The sequence below is a fragment of the Oryctolagus cuniculus genome, chromosome 8, assembly GCF_051225735.1.
Source record: "Oryctolagus cuniculus isolate XC-2025 breed Fujian yellow rabbit chromosome 8, ASM5122573v1, whole genome shotgun sequence".
In the NCBI taxonomy this organism is placed as follows: Eukaryota; Metazoa; Chordata; class Mammalia; order Lagomorpha; family Leporidae; genus Oryctolagus; species Oryctolagus cuniculus.
Genome location: NC_142874.1, coordinates 39,751,287 through 39,773,708, shown reverse-complemented (window position 1 = coordinate 39,773,708; position 22,422 = coordinate 39,751,287). Strand labels below are relative to the sequence as shown.

The following is a 22,422-nucleotide window of genomic DNA, read 5'->3' as shown; positions in this document are numbered from 1 at the left end:
TTTCAAAGGATCATGGTTCAAAATAAGATGCTGTATCTCCAGCTAACAAACCTCCCTGGGAGATATGTTTCTCAGAACTTTCTCCACACAGCTACTAAGAAGCTCTCTTGAACTGGGCAGGGTTTCCCATGTCCCAACTCCAACAGCAGTGACAGATGCTGAGCTGTTTCTGCTAAACATCATTTAAAAACTCAGTCATAAGAAAATAAACATGTACAATCCTGCTAATGTGCGGGACCTGGAGGCAATGACGTATCGTCCAGGGGTCTTCTGAGTTAAAATGTCCCCGACTGATTTCTTAATATAGTCTCTACGCTGGCACACTCTGGATCTTGAGTTGCTGGCATTTATCTAGTTCCTGCATGCGTTTTTATTTAACCATAAAGTTGGCCACAAGCTAAGTATTTTCTAACAAGCACAGACCATATAAAAAAAGATCCTCCTGACTCTAAGGTTGTCCAGCACTTAAACAGATGTCCTCTTCGTGGTACTAGTGACAAAGGGCCAGAGGCCTGCTGGTGAGTTGGCTCCTATGGGAAGCCAGAACACTTCCCTGTTACTTACATGATGAAAAGACAGTCTGCAAGGTAGAAGGGAAGTAACAATACCCAAGTTCACAGAAACCTTAAACCACTGTTCATGACCTTTCTCTATAATTTTTTTTGTGATTCAGACCAGCATTTTTGTAGGGCATCCATGCAAACATTAGCAATGTTATTGGATGGTGGAATTGCGAGGAATATTAACTTCCTTTTTTCTTTTAAAGATTTATTTATCCATTTGAAAGTCAGAGCTACAGAGAAAGAGAGAGAGCTGGTCCATTCTGAAGCCAGGAGCCAGGAGATCCTCCTGGGTCTCCTTTGAGGGTCCAGAGTCCCAAGGACTTGGGCCATACTCCACTGCTTCACCAGGAGCATTAGCAGGAGATGATCAGAAGTGGAGCAGCCAGGACTTGAACCAGCACCCATATGGGATGTTGGCACTGCAGGAGGAGGTTTAACCCATTATGCCACAGCACTAGCCCCTCCCTGATTTTTCTGACATACAGTAAATATTTATTAAATAAAACTGTATAAATGAATGAATGAGGGAATGAGTAGAATACTTGATGAGGAATTTTGACTATTTGAAGAATTCAAATAGTCACTGCTTTAAGAGTAACGTTTCTAAAATCAATGGTTGTTGCTATTGGCTAACATGGAGAAAAAGCATCAGTTTTAGTTTTTGACATTAAAAATCTAGTAAGATGGGTAGGTAGTTGCATGGTAGCATAAACTTGAGCTTTGGTTTAAGGCAGAACATGGCTCAAAAATCAGCTCAGTCACCCATGTGATATTTTTGATTCTGGATACCAGAAACTATCTTTTTTACCTAACTTTAACATTTTATATAGTAATGGTTTTCCTCTCTTACATTTCTCTCAGATATATTTTTTTTTAATTTCCACAATGAACATGTATCGTACTTGTGAAAAGCTGAAGTAAGATGAGAGTTAGTTTGTGGGGGCTGGTGTTGTGGTGTAGCAAGTTAAGCCACCACCTGAAACACCAGCATCCCATAGGGGCACTGGTTCAAGTCCCAGTTGCTCCACTTCCCATCGAGCTCCCTGCTAATGCACCCAGAAAAGCAGTAAAAGATGGTTCAGGTACTTGGGCCCTTGCCACCCAGATGAAGTTCCTGGCCCAGCCCCAGCTGTTGCAGATGTCTGTGAGGTAAACAGCAAATAAAAGATCCCTGTCTCTCCTCTGTCTCTGTAAAGACTTATTTCAGAGGCAGGCATTTGGCACCACTAAGACAGCACCTGGGAAACCTGCATCCCACGTCAGAGTGGGATGAGTGGTTTGAGTGGTTTGAGTCCCAGCTCTTCTGCTTGTAATCCAGCTTTCTGATGATGCAAACCTAGGAAGCATGGTTCAAGCACTTGGATCCCTGCCAGCCATGTGGGAGACCCAAATGAAATTCTTGGCTCCCAATTTTGGCCTGGCCAGCCTTACTGTGGCGAACATTTTGGGGAGTGAATTGGCAGATAGAAGATCTCTCATTGTCTCTGTGTCTCTCTCTTCCTGTCTTTTGAATAAAGTGAAAATAATAAGTAACTTTAAGAAGAATTATTTCTGTCATGGGAATAGAGCAGAGAGTTTTATTTAAATTGAAATCATACCACCCATCTTTTCTGACTACAATGGAATGAAGCTGGAATCTCTAGAACATATGCAAATGCATGGAGACTGAATAACATGATCTTGAATGAACAGTGGGTCATGGAAGAAATCAAAACAGAAATCAACATATTCCTGGAAATGAATGAAGATGACAATACAACATATCAAAACTTATGGGATACAGCTAAAGCAGTGTTAAGAGGGAAGTTTATAGGAATTGGAGCCTACATCAAGAAACTGAAAGGCATCAAATGAATGAGTTATCAATGCATCCCAACAACCTAGAAAAAGAACAAACCAAACCCAAAATTAGGAAGAAAGAAATAATTAAAATTAGAGAAGAAATAAATAAAATTGAAACAAAATAAACAATACAAAAGAGTAGTAAAATGAAGGGCTGGTTTTTTGAAAAAATGAAATTGATACACCATTGACCGTACTGCCCCCCCCCCAAAAAAGAGGGAGAAGACTCCAAATCAATAAAATCAGAGATGAAAAAGGAAATGTAGCAACAGATACCACAGAAATAAGAAGAATCATTAGGAATTCTACAATGAGCTATATGCCAATAATTGGAAAATCTAGAAGAAACACATAGATTCCTGAATACATAATATCTAGAGAAATTGAGTCATGAACATAAAAAAACCTAAATAGACCAATAACAAAGATGGATATTGAATCAGTAATAAAGACTCTCCTAAAAAGAAAATCACAGGACTGGATGGCTTCACTACAGAATTCTACCAAGCATTTATAGGAGAAATAATTCCAATTCTTCTCAAGCTATTTAAAACAACTGAAAGGGAGGGAAAACTCTCAGACTCCTTCTATGAGGCCAGCATCACCTTAATTCCTAAACCAGAAAAATATACAACAGAGAAAGAGAACAATAGGTCAATATCCCTGATGAACACAGATGCAAAAATCCTCAACAAAATACTAGCTGAAATGCCAGCATCCCATATCAGAGTGCCAACTTGGAGTCCCAGCTACTCTGCTTCCAATCCACTTCCTGCCAATGCTCCTGGGAAGGCAGAGGAAAACAGTTTAACTACTGGGACCCCTATCACTTAGATGGGAGACCCAGATGGAGTTCTGGTTTCTGGCTTCAGCCTGGCCCAGATCTGGCCACTGTGGCCACTTGGGAAGTAAACCAGTAAATGGAATATCTGTCTCTCCCTCCTTCTCTCCATAATTCTGCCTTTCAAATAAATCAATCAAAAATATATATTGAATGAATAAGTAGCTCAATGGAAGCAAGACAGGCATAGCAAAAGGGAATTTTAAACGTGGCAGATAATTTAGACTTCATGAAATAAGAAAAAGGAGTCCTTTAATCTTTTGAGCAGAAGGATGAGATGATAAAATTTAGGGTTTTATTGTTTTGTTTTATAAGAACAGTTTTCTTAGAACTCTAGTGTAAAGTCTAGAGTTCTGAGGACAAGTAAAGCATTAGCACATGTGTGAAGTATGCCCAATCTAGGGTTGTAGTAGTAAAAATGAAATTGCATTTTGAAAAAAAAAAATGAATTACTTAGGAACCCATAACATCAGCTGAATGTAACTGGACCAGTCATTCCATCTACTGCAGAATTCTGTAGTCTACGTTAAAGACGATAAAGAGAGTGTCAGGGCACAGAGGCCAAGGTGCATCTTCAGAATGCCCATGCCCCATAACAAACAGCCTAGGCTCAAGTCCCAGCTGCACTCCCAATCTTACCTTCCTGCTAATGCAGATCCTGGGAGGCAGCAGTACTCAAGCACCTTGGCCCCTGTGACCCACATGGGAGACCGAGCTCCTAGCTTCTGTTTGGCCCAGTCCCATATGGTGCATACATTTAGGGGGTTAACCAGCAGATATGAATGTATTCTCGCTCTCCCCACCCCCACCTTCCAAAGAAATAAATATTCTTTACAAAAGAAAAGAGTATACGATGACAGGTGTGCTGTAAGGTGTTTCCGGTTACTTGTCTGAGAGTTATGCAGCCTATCTGTCATTTAGTGACTCTATGAGGTGGAAATAATGCTTTGAACATGGCAAGAGATAACTCAACAGATGAATGAATTCATACTCCCCTATTATTGCTTCAATCCGCCCTTTGGAAGGTAAGCAATAGGTAATTTTATATCTATACATAAACATATACATGAATGCACTCTTGTATATACTTTTTTTTATTTTTTTTATTTTTGACAGGCAGAGTGGACAGTGAGAGAGAGAGACAGAGAGAGAAAGGTCTTCCTTTGCCGTTGGTTCACCCTCCAATGGCCGCCGCTGCAGCCGGCGCACCATGCTGATCCGATGGCAGGAGCCAGGATCCAGGTGCTTTTCCTGGTCTCCCATGGGGTGCAGGGCCCAAGCACCTGGGCCATCCTCCACTGCACTCCCTGGCCATAGCAGAGAGCTGGCCTGGAAGAGGGGCAACCGGGACAGAATCCGGCGCCCCAACCGGGACTAGAACCCGGTGTGCCGGCGCCGCAAGGTGGAGGATTAGCCTATTGAGCCACGGCGCCGGCTGCTTGTATATACTTTTAAATACAGACATTTTTGGTGTGTTTTTATACATATGAAATATATGTATACATATGCACATAGGATTATACACATTCTTATCTCTTCTAACATTTTTAATACACGAGTCATAATTGCCACATAAAATGTAATCTTTGTGTATTTCCTCCAGCCAGCTGTTAATCTAGTAACAATCCTTGCTACAAATCTTTCTATCTGACTCACCAATGACATGCATTTTTCTACCTAAAGATATTATTATCTAAGTGGCCAATAAGTATATGAAACAGTGCTAGCCATCATTAGTAATGCAAATCAAAACCACAGTGAGATACAGTCTCGCATCATTTGGATGACATTAGTCCAGAAGACAGATGATAAGTGTTAGCAAGGATGGGAAGAAATTAGAACCCTCACACACTGCCAAGTGGAGTGTACAATGGTATAGTCACCTTGGAAAAAAATTATAGAAGCATCTCAGAAGGTCATAGGGGCTGGCTCTGGCCCAGCAGTTGGAATGCCACGTGGAACACCTGCACCCCATATCAAAGAGTCTGGTTTGAATCTCAGCTACTCCAACTCCAAACCAGCTTCCTGCTAATGCACACCCTGGCAGGCAGCAGATGATTGCTCAAGGACTTGTGTCCCTGCCACCCATGTGGGAGACTCTGATTAAGGACCAGGCTCTGGCGTGGCCTGGCCAACCCCTGGCTGTTATGAGCATTTGGGGAGTGAACCAGCATATGGCAAGTCTCTACCTCTGTTTACCTTTCAAATAAAGTAAAAATAATCATTTATTAAAAAGTTAAACGTGGTTAGCATTTAACCCAGAAATTCTAGTGCCAAGCATATACTCAAGAGAAATAAAAACATGCCTCCACAAAAAAAATTATATGTGACTATCCTTAGCAACATTATATATAATAGCTTGAACATCCATCTACTGATGAATGGAGAAACTGTGGTATGTCCACATGATGAAATATAATATGGCCATAAAAATGAATTAAGTAGATTCATGATATAGCATGGATGAAAGTTAATATATGCAAATTGAAAAAACAGCCAGTCACTAAAAACTACATAATATATGATCCTTTTAAATGGAATATCCAGAATAGGTAAATCTATAAAAACAGGAAATAGATTAATGGTTGGGGGAGGAAGGACAGAGAGGTGTTGGGAACTAACAGGTACAGGATTTCTTTTGGGGTAATGAAAATGTTCCATAATTGATCATGGTAATGATTGTAAATCTCTAAGAATATAATAAATAGTACTGAATTGTGCACTCTGAACGAGTGTCTTGTATGGTATGTGATTTATATCTCAATAAAGATGTTACAAAAATACTCTTGTTGGAATGACAGTCCTTTACAGGTTTGCTTGTATGAAGAAAAAGCAGATAAAATGCAAGAAGTGGGCATGTTCGCAGCATTGACTGCTTGTCAGGAAATGAATCAGGAAAATGACATACACAGCATTCACCAAGGGCCTCTTGAACATCGCCAATAATATTTCCTTTCTGCCTCCAGTTAGGATACATCCTTGGGTTCAACTCTGAGTTACATGGAAACGCCTCTGTCATTTCACTTAACTTTGGTCCACCAGCTCTGGTCAAAGAGGAATGGGAATGTCAAGGACAGGAAAAGTAGAACTGATTTGACTTGGAAGACACAGAGATAGAAATTCTTTCCTCGAGAGGGAAGTTAAACTAAAAAGTATCTCAATTCAGCCTGCTCTGGGCTCCCATCCCAACTCTGTTTTCTCCTTTGTAGGCTAGGCAGAAGGGTATCTGAGTAGATGCCTCAAGCACCCCCCTAATTTCAAATTTCAATGATGAGTATGACACAAAATTAACCATGGAATACGTGTAAGAATCATGTTCAAAACTACCAGGATTCAAGGACAAACTTCAAGCTTCCCCAGGCACTCAGAGAAACCTCACAGGTTAGTCGTTGGAAAGACCTGTCTGAGGAGGCATCCTCTACAATGAATATTTTACAGGTGTCTGAGATAGGTGAGGATGGGAGCACTCCAGCACAAAAGCCTGTTCTACTTCCTTTCATTACTTACTAATGCTCACGGTGTGCAGCTAAGTGAAGCTTTCAGTCACTGCGTGAGCACAAACAACTGCGAAAGTGTCCTCTGGGAGATCATCTGATCTGTTCAGACCTACAAACTGAGATGGGCCGATTTGTTTCAAATACTAGGTTCTCTGTTGGAGCAGGGACTCAGCAAGGATGCTTTCAGGCCAAAGCAATACATTCCTTTTTCCCCTTGATAAATCTAGATGAGACAGGGTATGGAAAATAGGAGAAGGTCTCTGGGACAAGGTTGGAATGCAAATTGGCTCCATAGCTCTGGAACTGGGAAGCAAAATTCCAAGTACCGGAAACCCGAAGATGTGGTATTCCACTGGGGAGGCATAGCTGTGGAACGGAGGAAGCTAGGAACGAAAACAGTAAAACACCTAATGAGTTACTCAGGAGTTGGAAGTGCTCCACAGGGTGCAGAAACTCAGAGAACTGAAAATGGGGCAAAGAGAATATTTTATCTCTTTTTAAAAAATCATTTTTTGAAAGACTCAGGCTACCCGGGCAAGGTACCCAGATAGGCTAACACCTTCACAACTTTGTGTTAGAGATTCACTTGGTCATTCCTGATTGCACATTATCTAGTCTCTGCCTAAGCCCCACAGGTAATAAACAAACCAGGTCTGGAGCATGAAATGCGCTGAGTCCACTTAGACCGGCTCAGATGGCTTTCCCTCTAGATTTCTAGCTGGATTTTAGCAGGAGGCGCATAAAAAGGAGGCTTTGCCCTCCAGCCCGTGAGCTTATTTTTACTTCAATGTAAGTAGGCTGTGACATCAACTTTATGTGCAGTCCAGCTCTGTTCCACATGGCCTTGTAAACTCTTTGAGTGGGGCAGCAAAGTACCCAGTCTCATCCTTAAAAACATTCATTTAAGTAAGGAAAAACACAGAAGACTGAAAATAGTACTGTGCAAACTGCACTGTTGTGGACAGGGAAAGGAAATATGGAGGGGGTAGGCGGGAGGGAACTATTTGCCAGTTGTTTTAAAGAAATGTCAGGCATTTTTAAAGACTTCTAAAATAGTTGACTCACCGTATAGGACTTGTAACTGCAAAGAGGGTGAACTCCTGGTTGTGGTTTATAAAAGACCACTGTGATTAGTTCAAGCCATCTTAAGTACGAGGCAGTGGATTAAAAAGAAGCTCGAAGAATGAAGTCTCTTCGATCTGTGTTTTCCAGAAACTTCTACAAGTGAGAATCCATTTAGAAATTATTTTCCAGTGACAACATGAATTCCTCAGATGCAAAGTAAGTGCAGAGTGTATTGTGCTAACACTCTGCTTATACAGGTAGCTATGTTATACCACTGCATTTCTCCTGCTTGCCTTAAGTTATATGTAGTGAGTAGAAATGGCCAAGACATTGCAAAGGAATGCAAACATTCTATGAATTAAAAAAAATCATTTTATGGTTCTAAGAAGAATGAACAACTCTCAGACCCAAAATGAAACAGCATATTTCCGTCTCCAAACATAGCAATAAAATACCATGCCCTTAAAATGCTAAGAGGAAGTCTACTTAGGTCATGAAAAAAAAAAAATCACTGCTATCCATGGTGCTGTAAGGAAAAAGGGACTTTCTTCAGATCCTACTGTCGGCTGCCTTAAATATACAAGAGATCCTCAAAGAGTTCAATGAAATGTGTATTATGAAAAAAACTAGGTAAAACTTGAAAGCTTTGCACCCAGATAAACCTATCTTTCACTCCCATGTTTCTGTGAGCTTTTGAAGTACCCTCATATGACACGGATACAGCTGAGGACGTGAAAACTGAGAGGCCGTGCACCTCACCCAAGTTCAACCCAGCTGGTAACACACGTCAAATCTTGGACATGAATCTGTATGGCTACAGAACCCAGGCCACTAAATTCCCTTCCACGAGCTATCAGGTGCTTCTCTGAATCACAAAAGTGAACTTGTTCAGGAGTCTTCCTTCTTTTTATATAAGGCACCAATTCACCCGAGTGTGGCAACAATCCAGGTACAAATGAATGTAAGTTCACTCCCCTTCCCACAGACTAAAATAAACTCTGCACGATCCAGAAATGATTGTCAGAAATGTGATGTATGGGAAGAAGCAGACACACCCAAGATAATGCTAGTTTTCCCTCTGACTTTTATATTCGATGTGCACAGGGAAGAGAGACTGCATCACATGGGAGTTCTTTAAGCTTCAGTTCTTTCAAAAAGTGAGGCTTCGTTACAAATAATATGCTAACTATGCTTTTGAGTGCTTTTTCTTCCTCTGGAACTTTTATTCATTTAATCTTGATTAACAATTTATGAGGTAGAACGGGTATTCAACCAAGGTGTCTGAGTTCTATATGACAGGGTTAATTGCCAAATAGTGTTTCTTAGATACAACCTCATTGGAAAGTTGTTAATAATTACCTATATGTCATGTAAACCACTTGAATACTGGTGGATTATACCAAGTACTTGGAAAAAGTTAGCTAACACACACGGGACTCTCAATATCCATATTAAGTGTGGGATAACTACTAAGCCAATCCGTATCTTTCCTCTAAAAATGGACTGTTTTTATGTTTGCCATTCTTAAATTCACTAAAAAGTATTTTCTTTGAATTTCAACTTAGTATAGAAACAGTGCTAGACATCACAGAGGCCTCAGACATAAAAAAAAAAAAAGAATTCCACAAGGATTAAAGTTGGACAGAGAAAAAAAAGTAGTTCCACTAAAAGCAATCTGCAAAAATGTCACATATTAGTAGACATAAATCCTTGGCTGCACACAGGAATCACTTGACGAGCTTTAAAAAATACTAATAACTGGGACACAGCCCCAGAGATTTGTATTTAATTGGTCTGGGATGCAGCCCAGGCACTGGTATTTTTTAACAGCTCCCTAGTGGGTTCTGCTGTGCAGCAGAGGCTGAGAAGCGCTGCTCCGAGAACACGTGGAAGAGGGACATGGGGCAATGGAGGAACAGCTACTCACACACAAAGTGTGACATCCAATCACACACGTGGATGGTGGGGACAGGGGAGGGACATCCAATCACACACAGCACCTGACCACAGATGAAAGGTTGAGCAGGCACGTGTAATAGCTATTGGTGCACCAAGAGGTCCATTCCTCCACTTCATCTCAATTGATCTTTTGAGTTAGGTAGCACATACAGGGGGCCATGAGCAACAGGGAATTTCGAAGCACCAGGGTAGAAAACAGATACAGGTGTCAGAGGAAGAAGAAATAATCTAATCTAAGCAAGGGTGTGAAAAAGAAGTGGGAACATTTCAGGGATGTTAAATTTGAATAAAGCAGGTTCTCGCAAGGCACCAAGGGAAAGATCAGACTGGAAGTATGGGGCAGAGTGCAACAGCACAGGGCTTGAGAACAGTCAAGTCTGGAGCTGATATCAGAAGCAGTAAGGAACCAGTGACCGTTGCTGAGCCAGAAAGCGACGTGGTCAAAGGAACTGTCCTGTTGCAGTGTGCAATTCATCTAGAGAAAGTGCCGCGTGGACCGGAGGGCAGAGCCTGGGGAGAGGGAGCCAGAGAGGGCAAGCCTGGAAGGCAAAGGGCAGAGGCACTGCTCAGGGCCAAGGCAGGGAGAGGACAGAGGACAGATCCCAGACACACTATGATGGAGGAAGTGACAGGACTTAACTGGAGGGCAGGAGACGAAGACAAAGAGAGAGCAAAGAGGGCCTAGGACTTAGCACTTGCTGGCATAAATAACAAAAACGGGGGCTCAGGAGGAAGAAGCAGGCATTGGCTGGCATACGATGAAGTCTGTGTTACATGCATTTTACTTCAGCTGCTGTCCTGTCATCTGTTTGGTCTGGAATCAGGAATTGAGCACAGTAGAGTATTTCAAGGTAGAAGCAGAAACTTGGGGGTCCTCCTGTCCTAACTGTATGTGGGGCCACGAGTGACTTCTCGGAGGGGCATAAAGAAGATAAGAAAGCACCTTCAGATGTGCTCAAGTGGACTGTGAAATAGACGGGGATTGCCCAGACCCAGAAAGGGACAGCCTGGGATACTGGACCCAGTGCAAAAGAGACTCCAGAGCTCAGGGTAACCTGCCACAGCACATGTTGCAGAAAATCATCACAATGGAAAACGGGAAAAATCCCTAAGTTTGTTCAATTGCAGATCAAACACACTAGGAGAGTGAGGGCAGCCTCCTTAGCACTGATGTAAGAAGCAAGACCCCAGGGAGAGGAAGGTGGGAGGGAAGAAAGTCGAGGTGGTTAGAGTCCCGTGGCTCAAACAGTGCCCATAGGAAAGAAAAAGAACAATGTTCAGGGAGCTGGCAGGAGTAATTGCATCCAATGGAGCCAACATTCAGAAGCACTGTTGACGTGGCCATGGGCGGGCACTTAGATGGAGTCCATGGGGAAACTTTGATGTCAGAGGGAAAGGGGTACTGGATGGAGTGAGAGACCATTAAAAAGGTTGGTCAAATGCAGTAAGGGGAGGAGAGGGGGGTTATGGGGAGAGGGTCCCCAGAAGGCAAGACAGGTCAGTTTTTCTCAAACAGGAGAAGAGGTAGGTTTAACAACACGACAGCTCAGGCAGCTGGAAAGGAAGAAGAGGAGGAAGCCTGAAAGCCTGCTGACCTGGATTGTCTCAGTGAGGCACCAAACAAGGGTGCCTTCCAAAGGAGGGAGCCAGAATGCAGCCCCAAAACGGAGAAGACACCTTTCCGACAGGCAGCTGCTGTCGCCAAGAGCCACTGGACAGGGGGCTCTTTCACAGACTTCTTGCTGCCCAGAGAGACCAGCTAAAATTACCAGCGATGCCACTAGTCCTAAAGTTCTCCATTAAGTGCTACCAGACACATATAATCTGCGTTTATAAGCTCCTGTTTGTACGCGATTCCTCCTACGGGTCTTGAGCCAGTCCACCTTTCACACCTTCAGTGTAGGGCGTCAGGATTTCTTCAAAAGTCTGCAAACCTCAACCCGCTCTGGTTCAACCCACTCACCCCATTTCAGCCTCACTTCCATTGTGTTCACCCCCAAGTCTCCCATGGCCTGAGCGGGCAGATTCCCCACTCAACCTGTGCCCTTGAACAAGTCATATCGTTGCCTCTTCAACTGGAAAATGAAGGGCAATGATGCTGCTGCAGACAAAAGGCTGATGCGGATTAAGTGACAAATGGCTGAGCAATTTGCAGTTATGAAGCGGGAGCAAAGCTCACCCATCATCTCTGCCTGGCTGGGCACAGTGCGGCTCAGCAAACACAAAGGCCACATTCAGACGTTCCCAGGTGCCAGGGACCCACAGCGAGCTGGCCAAATGAAGCAGAATCAGGAGATAAAAGAAAATCCCTCAACAAAACAAGGCAAGAGGAGCGAGGGTACACAGAGGAAAGGGATTGGGAGGTTAGAGGGTCACGGGGTATGCGGCCACCGAAATTCCCCGGAACAAAGAAAGCATTTCATGTTTCTCTTTGGGGTCCAATCAGCGAGTGCACAGATCGAAGACGGCACGTTGACCCTGTGGTCATCCGGGAAATCCATCTGATGGAAAGGGATTGGTCTCTGCTATGCACTGGTGCCCCTTTTTTTTCCAATAAAACCAGCTGTTGTGCCATTTCAAGGCTTCCACGAGGAAATGTCACTTTCAGAGCCCCTTCCTGCTAAAGAGAAGCAAGTGAGGCAACACCTCTGGGGTGGACTTCTTGGCCTTTTCCTACTCACCCAGACACTTGCTCCATGTTAACTTCTTCAGGAATTTTACAGTCTTTAACAGATAATAATCTGGGCAATGCTTTTGAAAAGGCCACAGAAGCCTCGAAGCGCATTCTGATTGCTATCCCACCATGCTATCTAACGAGTAACACAATGACATTCTAAAGACACAGATTCCTTAGGGGCGGTCACACTCAAATTGACCTTCATCTGCTCGCTGTAGCCATCACCTGTGTTCAGCTGATAAGGGACGCAGCTTCTCTTCCCACGTCCTCCTTGTTTAGAAGAGTGAAGGGCACCCAGAGCTGTAGGGCTGAGATCTTGAGGCACCATTATCTTGCTTCTTCCTCCCACACAGCCCTCTCTCAGAGCACACAGGTGGAGAAGGCAGTCTACCCTTGTCTGTCATGGATTTCCCATGTCTTCCTGACATCAGGTCCTACGCTTGGCCTAAGCCAGCCTTTCCTACTCCTTGTTCATTCATGCTGACTCTCCTCCAGTAATCCTGCTCCCCACCTTCCCTGCCCTAGGTTTCCAGGGCACAGAGAAGGAAACTGTTAGAGACAGTCAGACATCAGGATAGACCTAAACTTTAGTTGTAGATGAGACTTGGACTCTTTCTTAAGGGGTTTTGGGAACTCACACAGGTCCTATAAGAACAACTCAAGCTTGAGTTCACTCTTTCATGTCCAGTTGGCCGCTGGGAAGTTCACATCCCTGCCCTTCTTTGCAGTGAGCATCCAGGACTTGCTGCTGCTATTCTTTGCCTAGTTCCAGGCAATTTCTGAGAATTTTCTCCCAGGCATCCATGCCAGTGCACCATGGGGGCTGATGAACCCCAGGACTCAGCGAACATCCAGAAGGGATGTGAAATGGTAACCTCCCCTCTCCTTTGAAAGGCACACCAATCTCTAAGAGCAGCTCTCTTAAAGTGCTACCACTCAGCCCCATATATGCACATGCACCCTGTGCCTGTACGCATGCATGCACACACACGGTCACACACGGGGTGCCTCCTAGCTGACACAACTCTTTCCGTTTAACTGTTTACATCTTTCCAATCCCTCTTTCAAAGTCTAACCCTACTGGACAGCCTGCAGGTGGGTGACAGCATTGATCATTTTGATTGGCTCTGCTCTCCTGTTCATAATGTCAGCAGGGATGTCATTAAGCCCCTCTCTGAAACATAGGGGGCACTTGGTGCTTTGTTCTCAGCCCTGGGATATCAGCTGGAATCAGGACAATAGGATATCACCTTTCTGAATGTGCATGTAAGTTTACTGAATACAAGTTACTAGGATGAGTGATAATCATTTAAAAGCAACGTTTCCTGCAATTTTAATGTACACTAGCCAGGACTTTCTCTGCTCCATGACAAAATACCATCTAGTGCATACCTACAATTTATTGCATACAGACTTAGCAAAGAATGAGAATGAAACCCACCATGGCTATATTTAATATAATCTCCCTTACTCGAAATCTAGTCAAACACTTTTCTTTGCCAAGCCTATTCTAGCCGATAATAGTTCTGATTGCTCCAAGAGCTCTCCAGAAATTAAAAATCAGTAAATTAGTTGAAAAAAAGCCAACCTTTGTTCTCCCACATTGAAGCCAAGAATCACCTGCATAAGATCTAGTTGATAGGGTCAATCATCCATTTTTTTAAACTTATTTAATAAATATAAATTTCAAAAGTACAACTTTTGGATTATAGCAGCTTCCCCCCCACCCCCCAGAATCACCCTCCCACCCGCAAACCATCCCATCTCTTACTCCCTCTCCCATCCCATTCTTCATTAAGATTCTTTTTTTTTTTTTTTTTTTGACAGGCAGAGTGGACAGTGAGAGAGAGAGAGACAGAGAGAAAGGTCTTCCTTTTGCCGTTGGTTCACCCTCCAATGGCCGCCACGGCTGGCGCACTGCGGCCGGCGCACAGCGCTGATCCAAAGCCAGGAGCCGGGTGCTTCTCCTGGTCTCCCATGGGGTGCAGGGCCCAAGCACTTGGGCCATCCTCCACTGCCTTCCTGGGCCACAGCAGAGAGCTGGCCTGGAAGAGGGGCAACTGGGACAGAATCCAGCGCCCCGACCAGGACTAGAACCCAGTGTGCCAGAACCGCTAGGTGGAGGATTAGCCTAGTGAGCTGCGGCGCCAGCCAAGATTCATTTTCAATTATCTTTTTATACAGAAGATCAACTCTATACTAAGTAAAGATTTCAACAGATTGCAACCACACAGACACACAAGGTATAAAGTACTGTTTGAATAATAGTTTTACCATTAATTCTCATAATACAACACATTAAGGACAGAGATCCTACATGGGGAGTAAGTGCACAGTGACTCCTGGTGTTGACTTTACAAATTGACACTCTCACTTCTGACGTCAGTGATCACCCAAGGCTTTTGTCATGAGCTGCCAAGGCTATGGAAGCCCCTTGAGTTCACAAACTCCAACCTTTTTTAGACAAGGTCATAGTCAAAGTGGAAGTTCTCTCCTCCCTTCAGAGAAAGGTACCTCCTACTTTGATGGCCTGTTCTTTCCACTGGGATCTCACTCACAGAGATCTTTCATTTAGGTCATTTTTTTTTCCACAGTGTCTTGGCTTTCCATGCCTGAGAAACTCTCATGGGCTTTTTAGCCAGATCTGAATGCCTTAAGGGCTGATTCTGAGGCCAGAGTGCTGTTTAGTGCTATTGGAATCCTCAACACCAGGGCTTACTTATCAAGTAAAAAATGAATGCTCCTCAAGTAAGAAATTCTTCCTCAGAGAAATGAATACAATTTAAAACCAAAGCCACCAGTCATGTGCTATTTTGCATCACCCAGAAATGGGCACACAAGAAATGACACGCACACAAGATCTGGCTTGATGCTTAATCCCTGTTGTCATTTTTTTGGGCTCTTTCTGTATCATTGGGCAATATACTATGTGAACTTTTGCTCTGAACCTAGACACAGTCAATCAAGGGTATCTTTTGCTTGGGATATTTCCACAGCTTTCTCTTCAAAATGGAGGCGCTCCATGGAGGCTGCTGAGACAACAGTGGCCACGGGGGCACCTCAGGCAGCCTGCCCACCCAGAAGCCACTCCATGCGGGTCACAGCCTTCTTTGGCAGTCTTCCAGGCCTGGTGGTCCCCAATCCATTGTGTGGGATGCACTAGCTCCTCTCACCAGGGAAACGAGGCTCCGCCTCTTCTGTCTCAGAGCTACCTTTGCCCCCACCTCCTAGCAAGGCTTATGCTCAAAAGAGCATCAGGACACAGCTTAAACACAGGAGTACAAGAGTGACAAGGCTTCGCTTTCCTTAGGGATAAAAATGTGCCCCGTGTGTGGCTCCTGCTACTGTAGGCTCTTCAGTTCCCTCTTTTTAACTGTTTTCCCGAAAATCCCAAGGTCTGACCCATCACAAGCAGTCCCACCACCCACCTCCCAGCACCCCCATCATTTTCAAGATGCACCATTGCTTCTCTGCCAGCTGTGCACTTGCACCGCCAGCACTGTGTTTGTCTCTCGGTTCTAAATCTTGCTTCACTGCCTCCTAATACGCTACTCTCTCTGCTCCCTCCTCTAACCCCAACAAAACTGTAAAACAAACTTTCTAGGACAGTTCTTGTCTATAAATGTTTTCAAGAGAAAGAGGGACCCGTGATTTCTAAGTTGAGCTCATGATGAATTCCTCCATTGCTGGGGTGGGGGAGGGGGGCACTCATCTGTACACGGTCAAGTGAAATCCAGTCCTGTGTTTTTATGCGACTCTCTACTCTGATAAAATTAGCTGGCCAAAGAGCTCTTACTAGGTTAAACATTTGAAGAGTTCATTTCAAAAAGTGATGATTTTCAGTAGGAAAAATGTGAAAGTTATATGAGCAAACAATATGAAGAGAGGAAATAGAATTTGTTACACAAAGGCAGAAATATTCTCAAACACATAATTTTTTAAAGACTTATTTATTTATTAATTTGAAAGGCAGAGCCACGGGTGGCGGGGGAGAGAGAGAGGCCTTGCATCTGCTGGTTCACTCTGCAGATGGCCACAACAGCAGGAGCTGCATGGATTTGAAGCCAGGAACCAGGAGCTTCCTCCAGGTCTCCCAAGTGGGTGCAGAGGCCCAAGAACTTGGCCACCTTCCACTGCTTTCCCAGGGCATCAGATTGGAAGTGGAGCAGCTGGGACTCAAACTGGTGCCTATATAGGATGTTGGCACTGCAAGCTGTGGCTTAACCCACTACATCACAGCGCCAGCCCTGACACAGAGACACACACACACACACACACACACACACACACACACATACACTTAAAGCTTCGATGAAATTAACACTTTTCAAGTACAAAATTAGGGAAAATGGCATCCACTGTTATGGAGAAAAGATTGAAAGTTCGTTTCTCAGAGCAATTTGTAAAATAGCAGCCTTTAAAAGTTTTGATTCTTTTCAGTAATTCCATTGCTAAGGAAAAATTCTAAGTGCAGAAAAGTAAAAAAAAAAAAAAGTAGGTTTTTAGGAGTTTATAGCAACAATGTTTATCAGAGCAAACCACTGGAATGACATAAATATTCCATGATAAGGGAATAAGAAAATGCTTTAGTAAAAATAAGGATATGACCACTTAATAGGATAGTGAAGCAGAATAAACATATAGATAGTGGAGCAGATAAAAGGGAACACACCAAAATGTTAGCATTGTTTCCTGTGATACATGAACCTGATCATGATTAATGCTATTTGAAATTTTCCATGGTGAATATGCATTACATTTTTCAAAAAGCACACTGTAAAAGAAATCATTATGCCATATTTGTTTTCAGCCTAGGAGATCTGGAAATCCAGAACATCCAGTGAACTCCACTTAGCAGATTTCATCCTCTGGTTCCCACTGGGAGAAAAAAATCTGATAAAAGCATACCAAGGAGGCCGGCACCACGGCTCACTTTGCTAATCCTCCACCTGTGGTGCTGGCACACCGGGTTCTAGTCCCAGCTGGGTTGCCGGATTCTGTCCTGGTTGCCCCTCTTCCAGTCCAGCTCTCTGCTGTGGCCCGGGAGTGCAGTGGAGGATGGCCCAAGTGCTTGGGCCCTGCACCCCATGGGAGACCAGGAGAAGCACCTGGCTCCTGGCTTAGGATTGGCGCAGCGCGCTAGCCATGGCGGCCATTTGGGGGGTGAACCAACGGAAGGAAGGCCTTTCTCTCTGTCTCTCTCTCTCACTGTCTAACTCTGCCTGTCAAAAAAAAAAAAAAAAAAGCATACCAAGTTATTCTAGCTGAAGCCGACAGATTGAGCGCACACACAGACCTGCTTTTCCCATTGATGACATGCCAGGGGCCCTCACTTCCAGGCCTCCTCTCCTGCCAGGGTGCACAACTGTATCATTCCTCAGCTTCCCTGTGTGAGTGCAGGCAGTGAGTGCAGGCAGACTTGGCACCACGCCTTTTCAAGACCCTTCTATAAAACGTCTCTTCCTTCCTTCCTTCCTTCCTTCCTTCCTTCCTTCCTCTTCTCCATCCTCTCTCTCTGTCTCTATCCTGACTTCATGGCACAGAAGGGCTCACCTTTTTGAGTAGAGCTGACTCAAAGAGCTGCCCTAACAAGAACATCAGACAGGACCCATCCTTACTGTCACAAACCACAGGATTTCAGGTTCACTGCAACACGGTGTAGTCTATTCTAATACTCAAAGCCCTGCTGAAAGTAAAGAAGCCCATATGGAAACAAATGTACATGGTGTCACTCCCCCTCTTCGCGGAGGAACGACACAGGACCCTGCGCTGTTCTTTCGTCTGCTCGGCCCTCCCCGGGTTTCCTGCTGGTTCTTCCCGGGTTGGCTACCATCCCTTCCACCTCCATGGAAGGGCGGTTCCCCCTGGCCACTTTCCCCACTTCCGCGGGGGAGCGGCACACCGCCGGCCGGCTCTCTCGGGGGCTGCACAGGTGTTCCTTCAGATAGATGTTCCCCTTAGATGTTCCTGGTGCATGTTGTCTCTCTCCTCCTTTATAGTCCTCTTCCACCAATCCCAACTCTGCTACCCACACGCCGAGTACGCTGCTCTCCTCCAATCAGAAGCAGGTCCTGCTGCTTATTGGTTGAACTGGAGGCAGCTGTGTAGAAGCTGTACGCTCCTCTCCCAGCGCCACATTGTGGGAGAGCAGATGCATAGAATAAGTCTTAATTCCAGTAACAGTATAGTCCGAGTTGCTCCCCACACATGGTGTGAGCATTCAGCCTCGTGGTTAAGTTGCCCGTATCAGAGAACCTGGATGCAATACCTACCTCCGGGCTCCTGACTCCAGTTTCCTGCTAATGCAGATGTAGAGAAGCAACAGTGTTGGCTCAGGCTGTTGGGTCCTTTCCACCCATGTGGGAGACCTGGATTGAGCTCCTGATGCCCGGCTCCAGCCCGGCCCAGCTCCAGCTGTAGTAACCATCTGGGGAGTGAACCAGCAGATGAGAGAGCTCTCTGTTTCTCTCTGCCTTTCAAATAATGAGTACACATTTTAAAATAAGTCAAAGTTTAAAAAGCACTGCCTTATTTTTCTTCCATTACCAACCATTAAGAGTTTAATGTATTTACTGTTCCACTTTAGGGGAAAAAATTATCAAATAAATAGTAAAAAACTCATCAAAATCGGGGTATAGAAGATTACCCAATGGTAGGAAGAGAAAACCCAGAAGCCCTACAACAATGGATGTGGAAGAATGCCAAAATATAAATCTTGTCATTAAAAAAAATTTCCGGGCAACTGAGGCATAGAGGGAGTTCAGAAAGTGGCAAAACGCTCAGCTCATTGTAGAAAACAGACCTGTTTCCTAAGAAAGACTAAGGGCATTCTTGAGTTGACATCAAGAGAAACATGGCCGGCATTACAGAGGAGACTTTGAGACACAGGAGGGCCACTTTCTTCCAGCAACCTCTCAGGAAACGCAGAGGCACAACTGTCCCTTTGGCTGTGCGTTATTTCGCATGCACGCCCACTCCACATCCACCCCTCCCCTTTGCCGATGCCCCTCCTGCTCTCTCAGAGTGACTCCCAGACTTGCCTCATCAGGGCAACCAGCTGGCCTGCTTGCTGAAAACTCTACTTCCCTGGCCCGCCCCCAGGAGAATGCAATTGGGGAAGTCTGCAAGACGCTCCCTTTGTAAGGTGTTCCCCAGGTGAGCAGGCAGGTGTAGGATCGGTGTTAGTCAACAGCTGCAAATAGGCTTGCTCTTCTTGGTCATTATACCCTAGCTGGCTAAGCTCCCTCAGCCTGCCTGCTCCCAGCATCTGAAAGCCTGGACTCTCTCGAGGACAGCCTGTTCTGCCATGTATTTGCAAGAAAGCATTTGAGAAAGATAAGGAACGTAACATTTGTTACTTGACGGCAGTAACTCACAACCCCCCTCCCTTCGAGCACAACACTAATTTCATCAATATTACCCTGCAAATTCACTAGGGGCTCCACGGGAGATACATCATGCTCACGATTTGATACAAACACATCTGTGCTGACCTGCACATCTTTTTATCATTAGAGATAAGTCAGCCGCTGCAGAACTTCTTTTCAAGTCAAGAGATTTCATCCGTGATTTCTGAAGTGAGGCAGGAACAAGACTCCCTGGGAAAAGAACCGCGTACGATGCGACACACATTCATTTTGCTAGACTCCGGTGATGAATTGGTTGCACTTGGAAGACACCCTTGCCTGCCTGAACCGCGCTCCAAGCAGGCTCTCAGCTACAAACAATGCAAACTCCCTTCCACACACATTGAAATCAGAAGAGGCAGCAGATCCCTCCCCGCCTCCCCCGTGTCTTGTTTCCCTCCTGCCATTCATGAGCAACCTGGTCCAAGGAAGTTGCATTGCAGGGAAATTGGAGATGAAATGGTCGCAGACGTAGGGATGCGTTTGGCCTAAGGACAGTTAGAAGTGTTCCAGAACAAAGTGGAAAAGGTCAAGGAAGTGGCTCAGCTTTCTCGAAAACAGAGACAGAGAACTTTGCTCAACCGAAAAACCTAGGGAGGAACAGGCGAGGAAAGAAACCCGAATTGAAGCTTGATAGCACTCTCTTGTCTTGGCCAAATGTTCATGTGAATTATCAAAACTCATAGAAAATCAAACTGTGCTTGAAGCCTAAAAGAGCAGTATAATCCATCAATAAATAAAAAGATCCCTAATCATGGCTTAGGAGCAGTGGTCCCCTAAAAAGGCATTGCCCATGTGCCCCGAGTTTGAGGATGCCCTGGAAGTCAGATTCGAACAGGCCAGCTGGTGAGGTCAGCCCTGCTATGTGCATTCCAAGCCAGCATGGCCACTCAAACCTTGGCCATCTCGAAAGGATTAAGGATTAGTTACCATTTCAATCCTATGAAAGAAGATCTGTATTTCTTTTTTAGACACAAAATTCTCGAGAGGATGGCGCTTGCCAAGGCTCTGAAAAAATAATCTCTCGAAATTCTTGCAACCCACTGTGTTATGATTTCATCTCATGAAATACAACACCTTTACATTAAACCTCATAAAACTAAATCCCACTGGATCTCTTCCAGACTCAGAGAATAAGCAGCTCTGTTGGTGATGCTTGGAAAAATGAAACACAGCCCCTTCTCATTGGGCTGGTTCCCACAGCAGGGCCCATTTTTTGCAGGGAGCAAATTTGCTTTACTTCTACACAATGTTTACATGTGATTAAACTCACACATAATAGATCTTGCAAATGCTTCGTGAGTGAAAGAACACATCCAACATTACAGTGCTAATTCCCCTCAAAATGATCTTTAAAACCAAAACTTACACCAATTCACGCTGGTTTTCCAAGCTGTCAATGTCCTCTCTGGTTCTGGGTTCACCTGTGGGTGGTCAAAAGTATAAATTTCAGGATCATGGGGCATGCATTTGGCCTGAGTGGTTAAGATGCCTGCATCCCAAATGGAAGCCCTAAGTACAAGTCCCAGCTCCAGCTTCCTGCTAATGCAGATCCAGGAAGGCAGCAGGAAATGGCTCAAGTAATTTGGTACCTGACACCCCTGTGGGAGACCTGAACTGAGTTCTCAGCTTCTGACTTTGACCTGGCCCAGTCCTGGCTCTCGCAGGCATTGAGGGGTAAACAACTGGAAAGAAGAGCTCGCTCACTCGCTCTCTCTCTCTCAAGCTCGCTCTCTTTCTTTCAAACTCAAAATGCATATAAATACTTGAAAGTAATAATAAATTTAGGGATCAGAAAGGAATAAAATAAAACACCTTTCTGACTAAAGGGAAATTCACTTGAGTTTCCATTGTGTTATATATTTTTTAAAATAAAAAATAAAAAAAGATTTTGGGGCCCAGTGCTGTGGCATACCAGGTAAAGCGGCTGCCTGCAGTGTCAGCATCCCATATAGGCACTGGTTTGAGACTCAGCTGCTCTGCTTCCAATCCAGCTCCCTGCTAATGCACCTGGGAAAGCAGCAGAGGATGGCCAAGTTTCTTGGGCCCTTGCCACCCACATGGGAGACCTAGAAGAGACTCCTGACTCCTGGCTTTGGCCTGGTCCAGCCCTGGCCATTGGGGCCATTGAGGAGCGAACCAGTAGATGGAAGAGTTACTCCCTGTCTGTGTCTCTCCTCTTTCTCTGCAATTCTGCCTTTCAAATAAAATAAATAGATCTTTTTAAAAGAATAAGAAAATAGTTCTCCATGGGAGCTTGTTGGGCCCTTGACTGCAAGGGACAATTGGCAATGTCCAGAGAAGATTTTGGTGTGACAACCTAGGGCCAGGGCAGGGGGAGAAGTTTCCACTGGGGCTTCTACATATGACACAGACCCCAGAATGGGCTGCCCTTCCTATCAGTGTAGGAGAAGAGCATAGCTGGGCCTGGGGTTCATGAAACACAAGCCAGGCACAACACTGAGGTAAGACGGGGTGGCTGGAGACCATCCCCTAAGACCATGTGGAGAACTCAAACCATACAAGGGCCCAGCACAAAACCAACACTTCGGAAGAGAGGCTGGCAGCAGAG

At 44.6% G+C, this 22,422-nt stretch overlaps 1 protein-coding gene across 9 annotated transcripts in view; it reads right to left on the bottom strand.

Annotated features, from left to right (window-relative positions):
* The window catches only part of LOC127483248 (uncharacterized), a 99,074-nt gene that overhangs the window by 45,071 nt on the left and 31,581 nt on the right, over window positions 1-22,422 (bottom strand). For 7 of the 9 annotated variants that reach the window (XR_016211851.1, XR_016211846.1, XR_016211852.1 and 4 more), the window contains one exon: window positions 21,220-21,274. Coding sequence is in view for 2 of the 9 variants with exons in the window: in XM_089302308.1 (XP_089158434.1) it covers window positions 21,220-21,274 (55 nt within the window). In the remaining 7 variants the exon portion in view is untranslated. Of the gene's footprint in view, window positions 1-16,423; window positions 16,633-18,716; window positions 18,872-21,219; window positions 21,275-22,422 lie in introns of those variants that run through there. The other 2 variants (XR_016211848.1, XR_016211847.1) reach the window with 1 other exon arrangement.